General features: G+C 45.5%; 1 protein-coding gene across 1 annotated transcript in view; it reads left to right on the top strand.

Annotated features, from left to right (window-relative positions):
* Positions 1-21,112, top strand: part of LOC140716277 (basic helix-loop-helix domain-containing protein USF3) — a 41,865-nt gene that overhangs the window by 4,663 nt on the left and 16,090 nt on the right. Inside the window, 2 exon segments of the mRNA XM_073028888.1 lie at positions 10,803-10,866; positions 13,377-13,405. Of these exon segments, the coding sequence (XP_072884989.1) occupies positions 10,823-10,866; positions 13,377-13,405 (73 nt within the window). The 5' untranslated portion in view covers positions 10,803-10,822.

The raw sequence follows: 21,112 nt of genomic DNA, 5'->3' as shown, positions 1-21,112 counted from the left end.
GGGCTAGATCTGTGGCATTTAAGCCTGGTGACCCAGGTCTGTACAAGAAAACCAGGTATAACTTGTGGAGGGCTATTTCAAGGGTAAAGAGACAATTCCGAGTGAGGTTGGAGGCGACATTGGATGCATAACAACTCTGGCAGGGATTGCAAGACATTACTTCGTACAAAGTAAAACCTAATAGCATGAGTGGCAGCGATGCTTCACTACCAGATGAGCTCAGTGCCTTCTTTGCCTGCTTTGAAAGGGAGAATATAACTACAGCTGTGAATATCTCTGCTGTGATCTCTGTCTTGGAGGCTGATGTCAGGCTGTCTTTAAGGAGGGTGAGCCCTCACAAGGTGGCAGACCCTGATGGAGAACCTGGTAAGGCTCTTAAAAACTACTGCCAACCAACTGGCAGAAGTATTCAAAAACATTTTCAGCCTCTCACTGTTACGGTTGAAAGTTCCCACCTGCTTCAAAAAGGCAACAATTATCCAACTGCCTAAGAAGAATAATGTGGGCTGCCTTAATGACTATCACCTAGTAGCACTCATATCTACGATAATGAAGTGTTTTGAGAGGTTGGTCATGGCTAGGATGAACTCCTGCCTTGGCAAGAACCTGGACCCACTGCAATTTGCCTTTCGCCACAGCAGACACAATCTCATTGGCTCTTCACACGGCCTAAGATCACCTGGACAGTACGAAGACCTGTGTCAAGATGCTGTTCATCAACTGTAGCTCAGCATTTAATACCATGATTCCCACAATCCTGATTGATAAGCTACAGAACCTGGGCCTCTGTACCTCCCTCTGCAGTTGAATCCTCGACTTCCTAAGCGGAAGACCACAATCTGTGCAGATTGATGATAATATCTCCTCCTTTCTGACAGTCAACACTGGCGCAGCTCAGGGATATGTGCTTAGCCCACTGCTCTACTCTCTATGTACCCATGACTGTGTGGCTAGGTATAGCTGAAATACTATCTATAAATTTGCCAGTTAGACAGCCATTGTTAGTAGAATCTCAGATGGAGATGAGAGGGTGTACAGGAACAAGATATACCAGCTAGTTGAGTGGTGCTGCAGCAATAACCTTGCACTCAATGTCACTAAGACCAAAGAGCTGAAGGGTAAGACAAGGGAAAGCAAACCAATCCTCATAGAAGGATCAGAAGTGGAGAAAATGAACAATTTGAAGTTCCTGGGTGGCAAGATCTCTGAGATCTAACCTGGTCCCAACTTATCGATGCAGCTATAAAGAAGGCAAGACCTGGGCTATATTTCATTGAGAGTTTGAAGAGATTTGGTTTGTCAACTGAAACACTTGAGAACTTCTATAGCTGTTACATGGAGAGCATTCTGACAGGCTGCATCACTGTCTAGTGCTGGGGGACGGGGGGCGCGGGGAAGCTACTGCGCAGGACCAAAAGAAGCTACAGAAAGCCATAAAATTAGTCATCTCCTTCTTGGGTACTAGCCTCTGTAGTACCCAAGACACCCTCAAGGAATGGTGCCTCAGAAATGCGACGTCCATTATTAAGGACCCCCATCACCCAGGGTATTCCCTCTTCTCATTGTTACTGTCAGGAAGGAGGTACAGTAATCTGAAGGCACACACTCAAAGATTTAGGAGCAGTTTCTTCACCTCTGCCCTGGACATTGAACCCATGAACATTACCTCACTTTTTTAAAATATATATTATTTCTGTTTCTGCACTATTTTTAATCTACTTAATAAAGAAATACACACACACACGCACGCACACACACACACACACACACACACACACACACACACACACACACACACACACACACACACACACACACACACACACACACACACACACACACACACACACACACACACACACACACACACACACACACACACACACGCACAACAGTTGTACTACTGCTGCTAAGTTAACAAATTTCAAGATGCATCCTGGTGATAATAAATCTGATTCTGGTCAGGATTTTCAGATCTAAGCCATGCTTTAGATTCAGTACAGATATTAATTGGACCTCTGCAGTTTTTTTTTAAATGGGATTGGGCCCAGTATTTATTTTGATCATTTTGTTCACTGGTGAGATGGTTAGTAATTGGATAACATTTTTAGGATAATCAGTTTAGGTTTCATTTTGTCTGAGTTTTTAACATTGTTGTGATTTATTAATAGTCATCTGATTATAGATATCTTCTAATTATATTACTGTTTAAATTGTAGAGGACATCCAAGGACTAGACAGGGCCATGCAGGTCCCACTACACTCCCACCCCTCTTCCACTGTTTTTGGATGAGAAAATGGCTAATTTGTCTTGAATTCCATTTCCTGAATTATTCTTTACTCACAATTTGTCAGTGTGGGTTTTGAGATTTACAATGAACTTCCAGTGTCTAGCTGCTTAGGAATTTGGGGTTTGTGAACACATATTTGAAAAGAAGAAATTTGTACGGTAATGGGGGAAAAGGCAGAACTGTTGGACGAGTTGGATAGCTGTTTCATTGCCGGCACAGGAGCATATAAGAAGCATCATCTGAAAAATGCTTTGTTCTGCTGACCATACTATTAATAAACCTTTTGGTTTCATACTATGTCAGTTATCTCCAGTAAGGAACATAATTAAGAACTTGGTTGTTTATTTTCCAGATACTTTTGATCATCATATAGAATTTTCCAATTAATCCGATATCCTCCCCTGTTTTTGGGTTACTGACTGCATGGTTGGTTCCTGTTCTTTAGATCTTACTGTGCATTTGTTGCAGACCTCTGAATTGTAGTCAGAGTTTGGCATTACTTGTTATGTATCCAATTCACTATTTCAACCAATATGTCAGTCCATGGCCTCTACTGCTGCAATGAAACCATACTCAGATTGGAGGAGCAACACCTTATATTCCATCTGGGTAACCTCCAACTTGATGGCATGAACATCAATTTCTCAAACTTCCAGTAATAGTCCCTCCCTCCTCTCCTTCACTGTTCCCCATTCCTTATTTCCTTACCTGCCCATCACCTCCCTCTGGTGCTCCTCCTCTTTCCCTTTCTTCCGTGATCTTCTATTGTCTCCTTATCAGATTCCCCCTTCTCCAGCCCTTTATCTCTTTCACCAGTCAACTTCCCAGGTCTTTACTTCACTTCTTCCTCCCCTCCTGCACCTTCTTACTCTGATTTCTCGTTCTTTGCACAATCTTAGCCTGAAACATCGACTGTTTACTCTTTTCCATAGATGCTGCCTGGCCTGCTGAGTTCCATGTGATGGATCTCATTGAGCCATGCAATATTCCAGGAGAGTCATAAACACAAGGAGTTCTACAAATGCTGGAAATTCAGAGTAATGTACACAAGTGCTATTTCTGCTCAGCAGGTCAGGGAGCATCTTTGGAGAAAATAAGGAGTTGACGCTTCAGGTCAAGACCCTCAGCAGGATTAGTCTCGTAAAGCAGTACAGCAGGGAAACTGGCCCTTCAGTTCATCTACCAATGCAATTTGAACTTCTGCGTAGTCTCACATTGACCATATCCCTCCAAACCCTTCCCATCCATGTACCTATCCAAACTTCTCTGAAGATGCTGAGAGGTTATTTCCCTTGGCTTGACAGTCCCCCCACCACCAGAAGCAGTGGAAGTTTTTAAGGGGACAGTGGGGGTTGCTCAGTCGCAAGGGGAACACCTGAGGGATTACAGGCTTAATTTATGAAATGAATTACTTATTATAAGTATTTGAACTAAAGTGTCTCATAATTAATTACAATGATCACATAATCACCTCATCGCTTGCTAACTCACTGCTCTTTTGGACTTTGCTCGAAGCGTGTTATAGCTGTTGATAATGTGTTTGGCATATCATGAGAAATCTGGAGTGATGAAATTGTGTAATTTCTGGGCCTGGTCTGCATATTATTGTCATTCACTATGTAATATAGTGTTAGTCAGTACTATTCCCATTCTCTAATCATGCAGTCCCAGTAAATGAGGGTATGGCGTTGAGTGGGGTAGGGTTCAGAAACTGCTCTTTTGAATGGTCTTGACCATATTTCTCGAGCCTATGGCCCAACCAAGATATTGTTGCACCTCATGTATCTTCAGGCAGAGAGTCAGGTATTGCCTTAGCTATGACGACTTCATAACTTTACCTTTTATTGATTGCGGCACTTGAGGTTGGACTTAAACAAGAAGTAATGACCATGGACATTAATCTGTAATGAAAAATGAAATTGCTCATTGATAAATCTAGACAGCCCCATACAATTGGAGAAAAACTGATTCTGCCAGCAGTAAGGGAAGTTCTGAGCATGGTTTTGCATTAGTCAGCAGGCCGAATAATCAAAACAATGCTACTCAGAGACAACTCTGTTCAAAGACAATAGATGAAGTGTCTGAGAATGTGGAAGATATTGTGCAACAGAATTTGGACAACAGAATACTTAGAACAACAGAATTTGCTCTGCATTTGGATGAGTCAACTTTGCCAGGCAATGAATCTTTGCTTCATGGTTATTTTCGCTTAATAAAAGATGAAAGCCTGGTTCAAGAGATGCTGTTTGCAAGGAGTCTGGAGGCAGATTACAAAGTGGGAATCAATATATCAGGTTGGTGAGCAGCAGTTTTTCAAAGAGACGAGCATTCAACTCATCAACATTCTTGTTGTGCAACAGAAAACGTAGAAAGGATGGTAGGGTACAGGAACCATGGTGTACAAAGGCTGTTGAAAATCTAGTCAAAAAGAAAAGAAAAAGTTTACAAAAAGTTCAAAAAACTAGGTAATGATAGAGATCTAGAAGATTGTAAGGCTAGCAAGAAAGAACTTAAAAATGAAATTAGAGAGCCAGAAGGGTCCATGAGAAGGCCTTGGCAAGCAGGATTAAAGAAAACCCCAAGGCATTCTACAAGTTTGTGAAGAGCAGGAGGATAAGATGTGAGAGAATAGGACTAATCAAGTGTGACAGTGGAAAGGTGTGTATGGAACCGGAGGAGATAGCTGAGGTACTTAATGAATACTTTGCTTCAGTATTCACTACGGAAAAGGATCTTGGTGATTGTAGGGATGACTTACAGTGTATTGAAAAGCTCAAGCATATAGGCATTAAGAAAGAGAATGTGCTGGAGCTTTTGGAAATCATCAAGTTGGATGAGACTGGACAAGATGTACCCCAGGCTATTGTGGGAGGCGAGGGAGAAGATTGCTGAGCCTCTGGCAATGATCTTTGCATCATCAATGGGGATGGAGGAGGTTCCAGAGGATTGGAGGGTTGCAGATGTTGTTCCCTTATTCAAGAAAGGGAGTGGAGATAGCCCAGGAAATTATAGACCAGTGAATCAAGTTGATGGAAAAGATCTTGAGAGGCAGGATTTATGAACATTTGGAGAGCCATAATATGATTAATAATAGCATGGCTTTGCCAAAGGCAAGTCGTGTGTTATGAGCCTGATTGAATTTTTTGAGGATGTGACTAAATACATTGATGAAGGAAGAGCAGTAGATGTAGTGTCTATGAATTTCAGCAAGGCATTTGATAAGGTACTGCACGCAAGGCTTATTGAGAAAGTAAGGAGGCATGGGATCCAAGGGGACCTTGCTTTGTGGATCCAGAATTGGCTTGCCCACAGAAGGCAAAGAGTGGTTGTAGATCGGTTATATTCTGCATGGAGGTCAATGACCAGTGGTGTGCCTCAGGGGTCTGTTCTGGGACCATTTCTCTTTGTGATTTTTATAAATGACCTGGATGAGGAAGTGGAGGGATGGGTTAGTAAAATTTGCTGATGACACAAAGAGTGGGGATGTTGTGGATAGTGTGGAAGGCTGTCAGAGGATACAGCAAGATATTGATTGGATGTAAAACTGGGCTGAGAAGTAGCAGATGGAGTTCAACCCAGATAAGTGTGAGGTGGTTCATTTTGGTAGGTGAAATATGATGGCAGAATATAGTATTAATGGTAAGACTCTTGGGAGTGTGGAGGATCAGAGGGATCTTGGGGTCCGAGTCCATAGAACACTCAAAGCTGCTGCACAGGTTGACTCTGTGGTTAAGTTATATGGTGCATTGACCTTCATCAACCGTGGAATTGAGTTTAAGAGCTGAGAGGTAATGTTATAGCTTTATAGGACCCTGGTCAGACCCCACTTGGAGTACTGTGCTTAGTTCTGGTCACCTCACTGCAGGAAGAATGTGGAAACTATAGAAAGGGTGCAGAGGAGATTTACAAGGATGTTGCCTGGATTGGGGAGCATGCATTACGAGAATAGGTTGTGTGAAGTTGGCCTTTTCTCCTTGGAGTGACGGAGGATGAGAGATGACTTGAAAAAGGTGTATAAGATGATGAGAGGTGTTGATCATATGGATAGTCAGAGGCTTTTTCCCAGGGCTGAAATGGCTGTCATGAGAGGGCACAGTTTTACGGTGCTTGGAAGTAGATACAGAGGAGATGTCAGGGGTAAGTTTTTTTTTACGCAGAGAGTGGTGAGTGCGTGGAATGGGTTGCTGGCGATAGTGGTGGAGGCAGATACAATAGGGTCTTTTAAGAGACTCCTGGATGGGTAAATGCAGCTTAGAAAAATAGAGGACTATGGGTAACCCTAGGTAATTTCTAAAGTAAGTACATGTTCAGCACAGCATTGTGAGCCGAAGGGCCTGTATTGTGCTGTAGTTTTTCTGTGTTCCTATGTTTCTAGATGGGCCACCAATAATAAGATGCCACCATGGGTATACTGGCTGTGTGGTGAAAAAGACACAACAGTGCCTCCTTCACCTCAGACGGTTGAGGAAGTTTGGTATGGGTCCCCAGATCCCAAGAACTTTCTAGAGAGGCACATTTGAGAGCATCCTGACTGGTTGCATCACTGCCTGGTGTGGGAACTGTACTTCTCTCAATCATAGGACTCTGCAGAGAGTGGTGCGGACAGCCCAGCACATCTGTAGTTGTGAACTTCCCAGGTGTGAAAAAAGGGCCTGTAGGATCATTGGGCACCACTTTATTCGGAGGCTGTGTCCTTGGGGTTTAGACTTCCCCACCATAGGAAACATCCTCTCCACATCCACTCTATCGAGAAATTTCAAGATTTGATAGGTTCCAATGAGATTCTCCCCTTCCCCCCCCCATTCTTCTGAACTCAAGTAAGTACAGGCCCAGTCATCAAATGCTCATCATTTAATATATCTTTCAATCGCAGTATCATTTTCATGAACTTCCTTTGAATCCTCTCCAATGTCGGTACATTCTTCTTGGATAAGAGGCCCAGATTTGCACACAATAACCCATGTGAGGCATCACCTGTGCTTTATAAAGCCTCAACATTACATCCTTGCTTTTATATTCTAGTCCTCTCAAAATGAATGTTAACATTGCATTTGCCTTCCTCACCACAAACTCAACCTGGAAATTAACCTTTAGGGAATCCTGCACAGGGACTCTCAAGTCCCTTTGTGCCTTAGTTTTTTTGAATTCTCTCCCCATTTAGAAAATATTTATGTAGTTGAGTGAGTCTTGAAGTGAGGTAGGATGTAGACAACTTAGCAAGTTAGGAAGTAGGCAATAGAGTTTAAGATGAGCTGATTTTTAGTAAAGGTAGAAGCTGTGGTGCTGGTCAGGGCCAATTAGGTCTGGACCTTAATAAAGTCCTTGTGAAAATTTGAGCAGCATATAAGGGCAGGCATTAAAATGTGGTTTCCTCTGCCAGTGGTAAGTCCAAAAAAATTGATTGAAGTTGCAAGGAAAGCCTAAAGCTTCTTTCCAAATGGTCTCCAAAGCACAACATGGCTTGTCACTCATTGCCTGGTTCTTGAGAGTTGAACTAATTCATTAAAAGCAGGCTTTTCATATTCTAGACATAACTTGCAATTTTCTTTTCCAAATCTATGAATACATCAGCCCTTCTGATGTATTTTATTTTCCAAGTATAAATTACGTTGTGTCCTATAGTTCAATAAGTGATATTGTAAAGAGTATTGTAAAGATCCAGGCACAGAATTGGTTTGGGAACACTATGTTATTTTGAGCAAGGTCTTGGAGGTCTCAATAATGAGACAAAGTTTGTTCATGTGGGAACATGTAAATGAGGCGTTGTAGGGGTTCAAAGTCAAAGTAAATTTATTATCAAAAAGGCTATTCAATCCAACTGGACCATGTAACTGTTTAGGATCCCCTTAAAGCTCTTTCTATCCCTTTAGTAGTGGCAAGAGAATAAACGTGGCCTTTTGTGGTTTCCTGTGGATCTCTCCAAAAATATTACTGGAACCTCTTGCTCCCCAATTCTGCAAAATACCATCCTATGAAATGAATCAAAATCTGTGTACATCGATAATTGATCCTCAAACAATCAGTTAATCAATTGAATATAGTAGCAGCAGAAAATGTATTGCTTTCAAAATATTAGCAAATTATCTAAAAACATACTATGCATGGTTCAAGAAAGTAGAAACAAAAACAAAATTTTCCTAATTTTGCAAGTTCACCAATCTCTAGCACATCTTTGTAGAATTTGTCATTGTAACTTGCAGGGAACCTTACTTTGTTTAGCAGTTCCAACTGTTTGATGTTGTGTGGAGTAATATCTCCAAGCTCCATCTGGCTTCTTGGTGCAGTCTGTGTAGTGCCTGGGTTTTCCCTGCATCCTCCAGTTTCCATTGCACAGTCCAGAGATATGCCAGATCAGTTAATTGGTCATTGTAAATTGTCCTGTGATTCGGTTAGGGTTAAATCAGTGGTATCGGATGTCGCTGGATAGTGAGCCTCAAAGGGCGAAAGGGCCTATTTTGTGTTGTATCTCTAAATAAATAAACTTAAATCAATGTGTGTACAGTATATATCACCTTGCAATTTTATTTGCATGCATTTACGAAAATGAAATACAATAGAACTTCTGAAAAACTATACATAGAGACTGGCAGACAATGTAGAAGGCAAATTGAGCAAATAGTTAAAAAAAAAGGTAAATAAATAATGCTGAGAATATGACTTGCAGAGTCCTTGAAAGTGAGTCTATAGGTTGTGCAGTCAGTTCAGTGCTGAAGTGAGTGAGTTAGCTAGGATGGTCAGGAACCGGATGGTTATAGGGTAATAACTGTTCCTGAACCTGGTTGTGCGGTTTACTTACTCTTCCAAAGTTCTAGACCATTGAGTTCATCCCACTATGGTAACTGGGGAATTCAAATTCAAGTAATTAAGGCTGGAATTTAATTCGTAAAAGGAACAATAACTATGAAACTGTTAGATTGTTGATAGATAAACACCTGGTTTATATAATATCCTTCAGAGAAGGAGGTAAGCCATTCTTTCCTGTTTTGGCTAATGAGATTCCAGGCCTGCCCTACCAAAGTGGCTGATTCGTAACTGCTTGTAGGGTTTGGGGTAGTTAAGAATGGTCAGCACATGCTGGATGTCATAGGAAATCACTCCTAGCACTGTGCTGCCTCCTTGGCTCCTGTGACCCGAGTTTGATCGTGACTTCCACTGCTGTCTGTGTGGAGTTTGCATGTTCTTTCTGTGATATCATGAGCTCCCTGGTTGTTCCAGTTTCTGTAAGGTGTGCAGGCTGGTTGATTAATTGTGCTGGTTGTTATATAATTGGCTGTAGGATGCAGTAATTTATTTTTCCATAATCTATTTGTTATGATAGGAGTGCTGTCTCAATGCAGAAATCACGGAAAACAGGGCAGTTGATGGGTGTGCAAGAGAGAATTGGCTTCAGGAATATCAGTTGGGGAATGGGATCTCTGAGAGATAGCATGGACTTAGTGGGCTGAACAGACTCCACCAATGTTAGAATCCAACCACCTCAGATTTACAATCATCCATTGCCTTTAGGTAAATCAAGTTTCACATTTCTACCACCCTGTGTGCATAGTAGAATGAATTTTAAAGTTTGAGAACAAAAGGGAGGTATGATGAAGTTAACTGAATGAATTAGACAAATCAAGTACAGAATGTAACAGAGGCAAGAAAGTGACAAAGTAAAAGAAAGATATTAAAATTCTGACATTTCTAAGAGTTGACTACACAGGAATGTGATTGCATAATTTTTATGCAGCAGATACAAAGTACTTGAGAATCTCAGCAAATTTGGCAGCAACCGTGGTGGGGGAATAAGCTGTTGACATTTCAGGCCAGAAACCTTCATCAGGACTGGAAAGGAAAAAGGGGGCAGAGGCCGAAATAATAAGAATGGGAGAGGGGAAAAATACAAGCTGGCAGGTGATGGGTGAGGGGAAAGCTAGATGGGTAGAAGAGGGGAAGATCTATTCATAGAACAATACAGCACAGAAATGAGCCATTCAGCCCATCTAGTCCATGCAGAACTATCATTCTGCCTAGTACCATTGACTTGCACTTGGACCATAACCCTCTGGATCCCTTCCATCCATGTAGTTATCCATATTTCTCTTAAATGTTGAAATGGAACCCACATCCACCACTTCCACTGGCTGTTCATCCACACTCTCACCACCCTCTGAGTGAAGAGGTTTTCCTCATGTTCCCCTAAACATTTCACTTTTCACCTTTAACCTATGACCTCTAGTTGTCTTACCCAACCTCAGTGGAAAAGCCTGCTTGCATTTACTCTATGCCCCTCCTAATTTTGTATACCATTATCAAATCTCCCCTCATTTTCCTACATTTATTTCCTGGAAAATAAAGTCCTAACTTATTCAACCTTTCCCTAAAGCTGAGGTTCCTAAGTCTCGGCAACTTCCTTGTAAATTTTTTCTGAACTCTCAATTTTATGGATTTCTTTCCTTTAGGTAGGTGACCAGAACTGCACACAACATACTAATATGCTATTACCTTATTTTTTTGTAATTGTTATGATAGGAGTGCAGTCTGCAGTCACAATGCCAGAAATGACAGAGAATCAACTGCTGCGCAGAACTCACAGGTAAGTGTGGATTGATTTTAAGCAAATGCGTGAGATGATTCTTTCAGGCTCTAATGCATCCTTTGTATTCAGAAGCTTAGAGCTAGTTGAATTTCGATCCTTGTTTAAAATATCTCTCGAGGGCCATCCTTTCCCGAATGATCAAAAGTTTATAAGGAGAGATTGAATAGGCTGGGTTTATTCTCACTGTAATTTAGGGGTTACCTTAGAGATTTACAAAATCATGAAGGGCCTAGAGTATTTTTTCCAAAACAGGAGAACCTAGAACTAGTGGGCACAGGCGTAAGATGAGAGGGGAGAAATTTAAAGGCCATCTTAGAGACAAGGTTTTCACAAAGAGAGTACTGGCAATCTGCAGCGAGCTACCAGAGGAGGTAGTTGAGATAGAAAAAACATACATTTAAAAGACATTTGAACAAGTACTTGGATAAGGGTCTCGTGCAAGGAAATGAGATTATCAAGGAGGAGGTGAGTTGAAGAGCCTATTTCTGTGCTGTATGATTCCCTGATTTTATGAAAACGCTGGAGTTACTCAGCAGGCCAGGCTGCATCTGTGGTGAATAGAGTTAATGTTTCAAGTCAAAGACTCTTCATCAGAAATGATCAGGAGACATAAAAAGCTTGCTAAGCTGCAGGAAATTTGTTAGGGAGGAGTGGGTAGGGTTGGTGGGGTAAAACCTGGGATTAACTGGGGGGGGTGGGGAAGAAGTCCAAGCTAAGTTTAAATTCAAGTTTAATTGTCGTTCAGCCATACATGAATACAGCCAAACAAAACTAGAGTTCCTTTGGGGCCAGGGTGCAAAACACAGTACTGAGTCACACATAACACATACATATAATTACGATAGCAGTAAACATACGGTCACCAAAAGAATATAGACCAAGACCCCGAGTGTCATGTCCTGTAGACTGATGTGCATGGGATGTTGTTCTGGAACCACATTTCTGCAAGCAGGTGATAGGTGAAGCCACAAACAAGAGAAAGTCTGCAGATGCTGGAAATCAAAACAACGCACACAAAATGCTGGAGGAACTTAGCAGGCCAGACTGCATCTATGCAGGTACTGATGAAGGGTCACGCCCCGAAATGTTGACTGTTTACTCTTTTCCATTGTGGCTGCCTGGCCTGATAGGTGAAGTCAGGTAGGTGGACAAAGGAAGTAAGAAGCTGAGAAGTGATAGGTGGAAAAGGTAAAGGGCTGAAGAAGAAGGAATCTGATCAGAGAGGAGAGTGGGCTATGGGAGAAAGTGAAGGAAGAGAAGCACAGGAGGGAGGGACAAGGTGAGGAGAAGAGAGGGGAGCTAGAGTGGGGGATGGAATAAGTGGGAAGGCAAAGGAGCAATATTACTGGAAATTAGAGAAACCAATGTTCATGCAGTCAGGTTGGAGGCTACCCAACCATGACCTCCTCTACTGCCACAATTAGGCCACACAGTTTGGGGGAGGAATACCTCATATTCGATCTGGGTAGCCTCCAACCTGATGGCAGGAACATCGATTTAGGGATGGTTAGAGAGAGAAAACATGGACTAAAGAATGTAGACAAACGAATATTGGAGTACAAGTGCAGAACACCAAGGCAGACCCAGCTGATCAGGTTAAAAATAAAGGACAAAAGGCTGAGCTATGTCACAGATGAGGGTGAAGAAGTGGCAAGCAATGTTTGTGCTGGAAGAGTGCCTGGCAATGACACTCCCCGATGAGAGAAAACCCAAGTTTGAAGTTCAATTGCATAACCATTCTGAGTCCTCTACCATCAATATCTTTGGGGGGGGGGGGGGGTGGTCATTATTGATCAGAAACTCAGCTGGACCAAGTACTTAAATACCACAGTTGTGAGGGCAGTCAGAAGTTAGATAATATGTGGCAAGTGACTTGCCTCCTGACATTCCAAGGCCTTTTCACTGTTCATCAGATACAGTTCAGGTGTGCAGTGGAATACTCTTCACTTGCCTTGATGAGAGCAATGTATCAGGAAGACACAAAATAAAGCAGCCTCATTAATCAGCACACCGTCAACCACCAAGTATTCATTCCTTCCACCATCTGCACACAGTGACTGCATTGTGTGCCATGTATAAAGTTTGCTGTCATTACCTGTCCAAACTCATGGGCAGCAGGTGCATGGGAACATCCGCTCCAAGTTTCACATCATCCAGTTTTGATGGGTCTAAATCCTGGAATTTCCTGTGTAGCAGCACTGTGTGTGAAATCCACCAGAACAACTTAAGCAATTCAAGAAGATGGATCAGCACCATCTCCGCTCGAGTAACATAGAACTGTTGTGACCTAGTCCAAAATCAATCTAACCCTTCCCTTCTACATAGGCCACCATTTTTCACTCATCTCTTAAAAGCCCCAGATGTATCTGCTTCTACCACTTACCACTTGTGTTTTTTAAAAAATAATGGCAGTTAATACTGGCCTCATTGATGAGGTCTAGACCCCAGAAAAAAAAGGATGTATTTACAGTATAATGACTTACTCTTTATTTTTCTCTTGTACATAGGAAGAAAAATAGAGAAACTCACAATGCAGGTAAGTGTTGTTACTGCTGATGATTAAGTATTACTCCCTTTTGGTTGTGAAGGGGAGTTTGAGAACACATTTCTTGAATCCCAGGGGACCAATATCCTGGCGGGGAGGTTTGCTAAGGCCATGTGGGAGTGTTTAAACTAGAATTGCTGGGAGGTGGGAACTGAACTGAAGAAACAGACGAAAAGGCGGTTGGCTCACAAGTCGAAAGCTTGGGGACAGTGCGAGCAGGAGGATAGACAGGTGATAGAGAAGGGACACGCTCAGACCAATGGTTTGAGATGTGTCTATTTTAATAGAAGGAGTATTATGAACAAAGCTTAGAGCGTGGATCAGTACTTGGAGCTCTGATGTGCTGGCCATTACAGAGACATGGATGGCTCAGGGACAGGAATGGTAACTTAGAGTGCCAGGTTTTAGATGTTTCAGAAAGGACAGAGAGGGAGGCAAAAGAGGTGGGGGTGTGGCACTGTTGATCAGGGATAGTGTCACGGCTGCAGAAAAGGAGGAAGTCATGGAGGAATTGTCTACGGAGTCTCTGTGGATGGAAGTTGGGAACAGGAGGGGTCAGTAATTCTACCGGGTGTTTCTTATAGACCACCCAATAGTAACAAGGACTTTGAGGAGCAGATAGGGAGACATTCTGGAAAGGTGCAATAATAACAGGGTTGTTGTGGTGGAAGATTTTAATTTCCCAAATATCGATTGGCATCTCCCTAGAGTGAGGGGCTTAGATGGGGTGGAGTTGGTTAGGTGTGTTCAGGAAAGTTTCTTGACACAATGTGTATGTAACATTTACCCAACAGGCTGGAATATGTCTAGGGGAAAAGGAGATCCAGCCACTCACCAACCCCACCTCCCGTACACGCAGGTGCTGTGAGAATCAAGTTTATGCCGCGCTTACACAGACAATATCAAACTCACACCGGATACCATTATGGAATACACTTTAAAGATTTTACTAAAACTAAAAGAGTACTATGCAATACAGTATATATGAAAGAAAATAAAGTAAAAGGCACCAACTTATCAAAGTTCAGTCAGTTTAGTGCACATCGTTGGAGCTCAACCATCGAACTATTCGACCCCTCGTCACTTTCCTCCGACCTCCACGTTCTCGCACCTGGGACCACCCCCGGTGGTCGACCGAGCAGTGCAGCGCACGTCCACCTTCCTCGGTGTCTCCTTCCCGCCTCCCCTCAAAAGACCGCGAAACCCCCAAGCTCCCAGCCTCACAAGACAAAATAACATTCCCCATTGGTTAACAAATGAATACAATCCCCATATCAGCAAGTCCAAAGCTAAACAACTGCGAGAGAAAACACTTATCAAATATAGAAGTGTTCCTACTCTAGCAAACCAAAGAAGCCATTTTGATTAACATACACAGTACATTGTACATTCTTCCCCCCCCACCAGCAAATGTCATACCCTCATGACATTACCAGAGTTCCCCAAGGCTTCTTGCAACACACAAAACACAACCCAGGTGCAGAAAGCAGCGACATAACTACCCAGAGCAGTAGAAATCACACTCGGTTCTCCTGGCACCACATATGTCAACCGCTCTGGGGGGCGCCTACTCCTCTGAGATCTCCGTACCCCTTCTGCTGACCTTTCTGCCTCACTGGGCTCCCTCTTCACCTGCGAACCCTCTGCCTCGGACACCCCAGGTCTACCTGTCAGATCCTCACTCCCTCCCTCACGGGGTTCCCCCCTCACCTGAGAACCCTCCGGCTCATGTTCAGGTTCCACCCTCTCTCCCCCCAACCATCAACACCTTCCCTCCTCTTGCCCATCTCAGTAGGGGAAGGGCCAGGAGCCTCCTCTTCTGGTACTGAAACGCCAGCGAATGGGAGCAGGGGCCACTCATCTGAGTTGTCATCTTCTGAATCGGTATCCATTCCCGGGTTAAGGACCGTCCCGGCTCTTCAGCAGCGGCCTCTTCCCTCGCTTCGCGCCCTCGCAGAGTCCTTGTACTAGGCGCAACCTCCCACTCTGGCTCCTTGTCCACCCGCACCGCTTGACCCAGGGGCAGCAGGTGATTCCGATGGAGTACTTTGATAGGCCCATTCCCATCCTCAGGTTTCACCCGGTAATCTGGTAGATTCGACATCTGGCTCTCTATTACATAGGGGCTGGCCGCCCATCGATCTGCCAACTTGTGCTTACCAGGGAGTCCCAAATTCCGTAAAAGGACCCGGTCGCCCGGCAATATTTGGGCAAACTTCACCTTTTGATCATACCGCATCTTATTCCTCTGATTTTGTTTGGTAGCCGCCACCTCGGCCAACTCGTACGCCCTCTGTAACTCCCTCTTCATATCGGACACGTACTTTAGATAGGGCTTCCCGGGTAATTCACCCACTTCAGCCCCAAAACACGTCAATGGGCAACCTCGCTTCCCGCCCAAACATCAGACAATAAGGCGAGTACCCTGTAGCATCATTGCGAGTACAATTGTAACAGTGAACCAATTGTCCAATATGATGACTCCACTTATTTTTCTGCCCAATCTCCAGCATCCCGAGCGTATCCAACGGGGTCCTGTTGAACCTCTCTGGCTGAGAATCACCCTGTGGGTGATAAGGGGTAGTCCTGGATTTCTCAACCCCAAGCATAGTCAGTAATTCATGGATAAGGCGGCTCTCAAAGTCCCGCCCCGATCACTATGGATTCGCCTGGGAAGGCCATAATGAACAAAATACTTCTCCCATAACACCTTCGCCACTGTCGTCGCCTTCTGATCCTTAGTGGGAAATGCCTGAGCATAGCGAGTGTAATGATCGGTGATGACTAAGACATTCGCGGTGTTGCTGGTGTCAGGCTCAATCGACAGGAAATCCATACATACCAAGTCCAGAGGTCCCGCACTCTGCAAGTGCGACAGTGGAGCTGCCGACGCTGGCAGGGTCTTCCTCCGGATGCAACGACTGCATTTCCTACAGTATTCTTCAACCTCCCCCCTCATCCGGGGCCAGTAGAACTGGTCTTTGAGTAATCCATAGGTCTTTTCCACCCCCAAGTGTCCGGAATCATCATGTAAGGCCTGGAGTACAGTCTGCCGATACTCCTCCGGCAGGACCAGTTGCCAACGGTGGGGTTGGTCCTGAGGTGCCGTGACCCGGTACAAGATTTGGTTCTTTAACTTTAACCGAGGCCACTCCTTCAATAACAGAGGCTCGGACGCGAGTTTCGCCTTCTCAGCCAATGCCACATCCCCCTTCTCTACCGCTCTCCACACAGTGCCAAGACCCGGGTCATTTTGCTGAGCAGCTGCCATTTCCCCCGGACTCAGTTCCGGCAACTGTTTAGTCCGCAGTGCGGTCAGGTCACAGTAAGCTAGGGGTATGGCGTCGTCAAAACCCCCCAAATGGTCCACGGCTCGTTCCAGCCTCCCTCTTCCCTTGGCCTTCACGGTGATAGCAAACTGGCACATCGCCTTCACTCCAGGGGCAGGGACACTCTCCCACTCCTCATCCCTCTCCTGTTCCTCCGGCTCCCGACGAGACAAAGCATCCGCATCGACATTCTTGCTTCCGGGGCAGTACCTCAGGCTGAAATCATATACCGACAAGGCCGCCAGCCACCGATGTCCTGTGGCATCCAGCTTAGCCAAAGTCAAAATATAAGTGAGAGGATTGTTATCTGTTCTCACCTCAAACTTGGCTCCGTACAGGTAATCGCTCAGCTTGTCCACCACCGCCCACTTCAGCGCCAGGAACTCCAACTTGTGAGTGGGATAGTTTCTCTCAGAGGGCGACAAGCTTCGGCTGACAAAGGCTACCGGTCTCAATGCTTTGCCATGCTCCTGGTACAGAATAGCCCCTACACCCTCTCGGCTGGCATCCGTGTGCAGCAATATGGCTTCTGGGGGCCTGGGTCAGTGCCCTTTTCAAAGATTGGAATGCCTCTTCACATCGATCATCCCATCTCGAGCCAAGAGGTCCTGCCGGGTTCCAGTGTCCTCCGGCGTCTTGCCTCCGGTCCCCCTTCCTTTTCTTTCCCACCGGGGGATAGCCACACAACAGCTGAGTCAACGGGTGACACATTCTGGCGTATCCTTTCACGAATCGGCGGTAGTACCCACAGAACCCCAAAAATGAGTGCAGAGCGCTCACGTTCTGGGGTCTCGGCCAGGTGGTCACGGCCTCTATCTTAGTTGGATCAGTAGCCACTCTTGCAAAATGATATGGCCAACGTAGCTGACCGACGACTTGCAGAACTGGCATTTGTCCAGGGAAAGCTTCAGCCCTTCCTCCTTAAGCCAGTTTAATACCTTTAACAGCCGCTCTTCATGTTCCTCCAAAGTCGATCCAAACACTATCAAATTGTCCAGGTACACCAGCACCTCCAACAGATTCATATCCGTCACAGTCCTCTCCATGAGCCTCTGGAAGGTGGCTGGGGCCCCTGATATGCCTTGGGGCATTCGTCCGAACTGAAAGAACTCCAGCGGGCTGATAAAGGCCGTCTTCTCTTTATCGCCCTCACTCATCGGGATCTGTTAATACCCACTTCTTAAGTCCAGCTCTCTGAACCATTTCGCTCCACTCAGGCAGGCCAACGCGTCCTTGACCCTCGAGACAGTATATTGATCAGGGACAGTTCGCTGATTCAAAGTCCTGTAGTCAACACACATGCGCACCCTCCCATTCTTCTTCCATGCCACCACTATTGGGGACGCATAAGGACTTCGAGACTCAGCTATGATTCCGGCCTCCTTCAACTTGCGCAGGTGCTGCCGCACGTCCTCAACATCTGCCGGAGCCAGCCGCCGGGATCTCTCTCGGAACGGGGTGACCTCCGTCACCCGGATGGTGTGGCGAGTGCTTTTGGAGCAGCCCACATCAAACTCGCCCCGAGAAAAAACAGCTTCCATCTTCAGCATCTTCTCCGCTAGCCTGCGTTTCCACTCCGGCGACACTGGAGAATCCCCAAAGTTAAAGGCTTCAGCAGTCAGCTCCCTTCGATGCTCCAATCCCACCCCATTAGGGGTCCTCACTGGTGTGCTAGACATTACCGTCACTGGGAACAGATGCGCTAGCGGCATTCCCCTCTTAAAGGTGATTTCTCTTGCCGTAGTGTTCCTGACACTTACGGCTATCTGCCTCGCATGTACCACCCCTGGTCTCTGCACTTCAGGCTTCACCAGCACCCCCGCCAGAAATTGTGTCTCCCCTTCAAGATCGTCCGGGGCATCTACTAACAGGGCTTTGCCCGTCGGCACTCTGGGGAATCTGGGGATCCCCATCACGAGTGCTAACTCCCCTGGTCGAATCACCTTGGGCCTTGCCTGCGTACACCACACCGTCCCTCGTTTACACTCCGGGTCCAGCCCTTGGGGGGCAACCCCTTCTTCGAACACCGCTCGAAACACTGGATGCACCGAGAGGGTCTCCAGAAAGTGTTCCCCCCCCTTTCTCCTTACAAGCTCCCAGGAGCCGTCGCACAACGGGGGAGTTAGTCCCCACCAGGAGGGCAGCACCACCGGTTTCCACCGGGTCAGGACACACCAACACCAACGTCTCAATAGCTTCGGACACTCCCACATCGCCCTCCGAGAACTCCAATCTCACTGATAGGTACCCATCATACGGGTAATCACCCTCGCTCACACCCCAAATCTGCAGGGCATCAAATGGGGTTACAGGCAAATGCTTTAGATATTTGTTGTAGAAAGACCGGTACAATAAGGTCACCTACAATCCCGTATCAAGAACGGCTTTTGCATAAAACTCCCTCTATCCGTAGACCCACACTGGCACGGGGTCCTACCAGCCCATCCGGAATAACCAGCCGGTGGTCCCCTGGCTGATCTCTGGGAACATGTTCCTCCAGAGGCTCTAGTCCGTTCCTTCACTGAGCCTCTCCTAAGTTTCCCGACACCTCTCCCTTCTTAGTCGCAGGGGGGCTTGCCCTCCGTGGGACTCCTTGTCTCTCACAATCCCACCGAAAGTGTCCCTCCTCTCCACAGCTATAGCACACCCTTGGCTGCCCACAGTCCCGCCTGAAATGCCCCTCTTTCCCACAGTTAAAGCACACGCTGCCCGCCGCCCCTCCTCTCCCAGGACGGCCCCCGCTGCCAACCCATTGCACGGGCCGCCCCTGGGAGTGAATATCTTCCCTGTTCTTCCCCTCCAGAGAGGGGTCCCTACTCCCCTGGGGGTTTTCAGACCTCCACCCAGCCACCACTTCCTGTATCGCTGAGGATCACTCCCGGTGGCCCGAGCCCCTTTTCTGCCCCAACGCTCTCTCTTCCTCCTGCACCTCTCTGATCAGTTGCCCGAAGGATGGAGGGGGGCCCTTCCTATAAGCCTGCCGGATAGTCCAAGCCACCTTGTCCTCCTCCAGAGAGCCACTGAATATCTGACTCATCCTCACGCTAGCCACGTCAGGCACTTTCACTACCCCCCGGCGCCGCAACCCCGTAAGCATCCTCTCCATCCGAAATATGTACTCGGAGAGCTTTTCCCCTCTCCGTTGTTCCAGGCATTGGAACTCTGCTAAAAGCAGCCAGGGTTCCCCTGACAACCCAAACGCTCCCTCCAAAACTTCTATGCATTCCTCCACTGATACCCCAGGCTTTTCAGCTTTCAACTCCCGGACTGTTTTGGCTGCCGAACCCCTCAAACTTCCCACCAGTCGCTGCCTCTTCTCCTCCTCCGAGCCTGGCCACTCCTCTAACATCAAAGACATATGCTTGATCCAGGTCTCATAGTCCACCTCCCCATCTGGGGTAGGCTTGGCTCCGGAGAACACCCCCAGCTTCAGCCGTGGCCTCTCAGCCACCCCCACCAGGGAGTTAAGTGCGGCTGCCAGCTCTGAGGCTTCTCCCCTACCTGGGGGGCTGGGCCTAGTTACGCCTTCCCCCTCCGACCAGCAAAACTGGATGATGTGAACCCCCTCTCACAAATAATAGGTGAAGTTGCCTCACCTCACTATGTCCCCCATAACTTCATCTCTCTTAATAGGCATGTACTAATTGTGTTAGTGGTTGCTAATCCAGAGGCCTAAATTAATAGTCTGATATACACAAGTCTCACCATGACAGCTGGGAATTTAACCCCTTTACCATGTATAAAGTACTTTATACATTGATTTATTGTTACAATGACAACTACTCTCATATCTTTTTCTTAATTATAACCAACCATTAGAAGTAGAAATGATCATATTTATTGATCAAAATTGTTGTGGTAATGTTTATTGTAAACATTACAATGACACTGTAGTTAACTTATTGGCCTGAATTTTTCAGTTGCAAAGGTAGAGTAACAACTTGTGCTCAGCATCACTGTTCCATGTAACTGACAGCAGCCTCACAACATGAAAATACTCCGATGTCAGTGATTCAGTACTTCTTCATTTACAATATGCAGTTTTCTCCAATGCCGTCAAGCTGAAATTCCTTGAACTGACATGAATTTAAACATTTTACCAAATTAGTTGTATTGTTAAAGAGCATGGAAATCCCACAGTAACAATAGTGTTGGAAATTCACAGCAGGTCAAAGAGGTGAAAGAAACAAAGTTAATGTTTTTTTCAATAGCAAATTTCAATAGCAGTTGATGAGGACATCTCTTGATTAATTTTATCAGCTCTGAACATTTTTAATTTGCTTTCCAAGCCATAACAATTAAACAGTCTGTCCCTTGATTTCCATACATAAAATTAGTTATTATTTCCTTTTATGTTTATTTCAAACTA

Source organism: Hemitrygon akajei, chromosome 2 (genome assembly GCF_048418815.1).
Source record: "Hemitrygon akajei chromosome 2, sHemAka1.3, whole genome shotgun sequence".
NCBI classification, from domain to species: domain Eukaryota; kingdom Metazoa; phylum Chordata; class Chondrichthyes; order Myliobatiformes; family Dasyatidae; genus Hemitrygon; species Hemitrygon akajei.
This window is presented reverse-complemented; position numbering and strand designations above follow the sequence as displayed.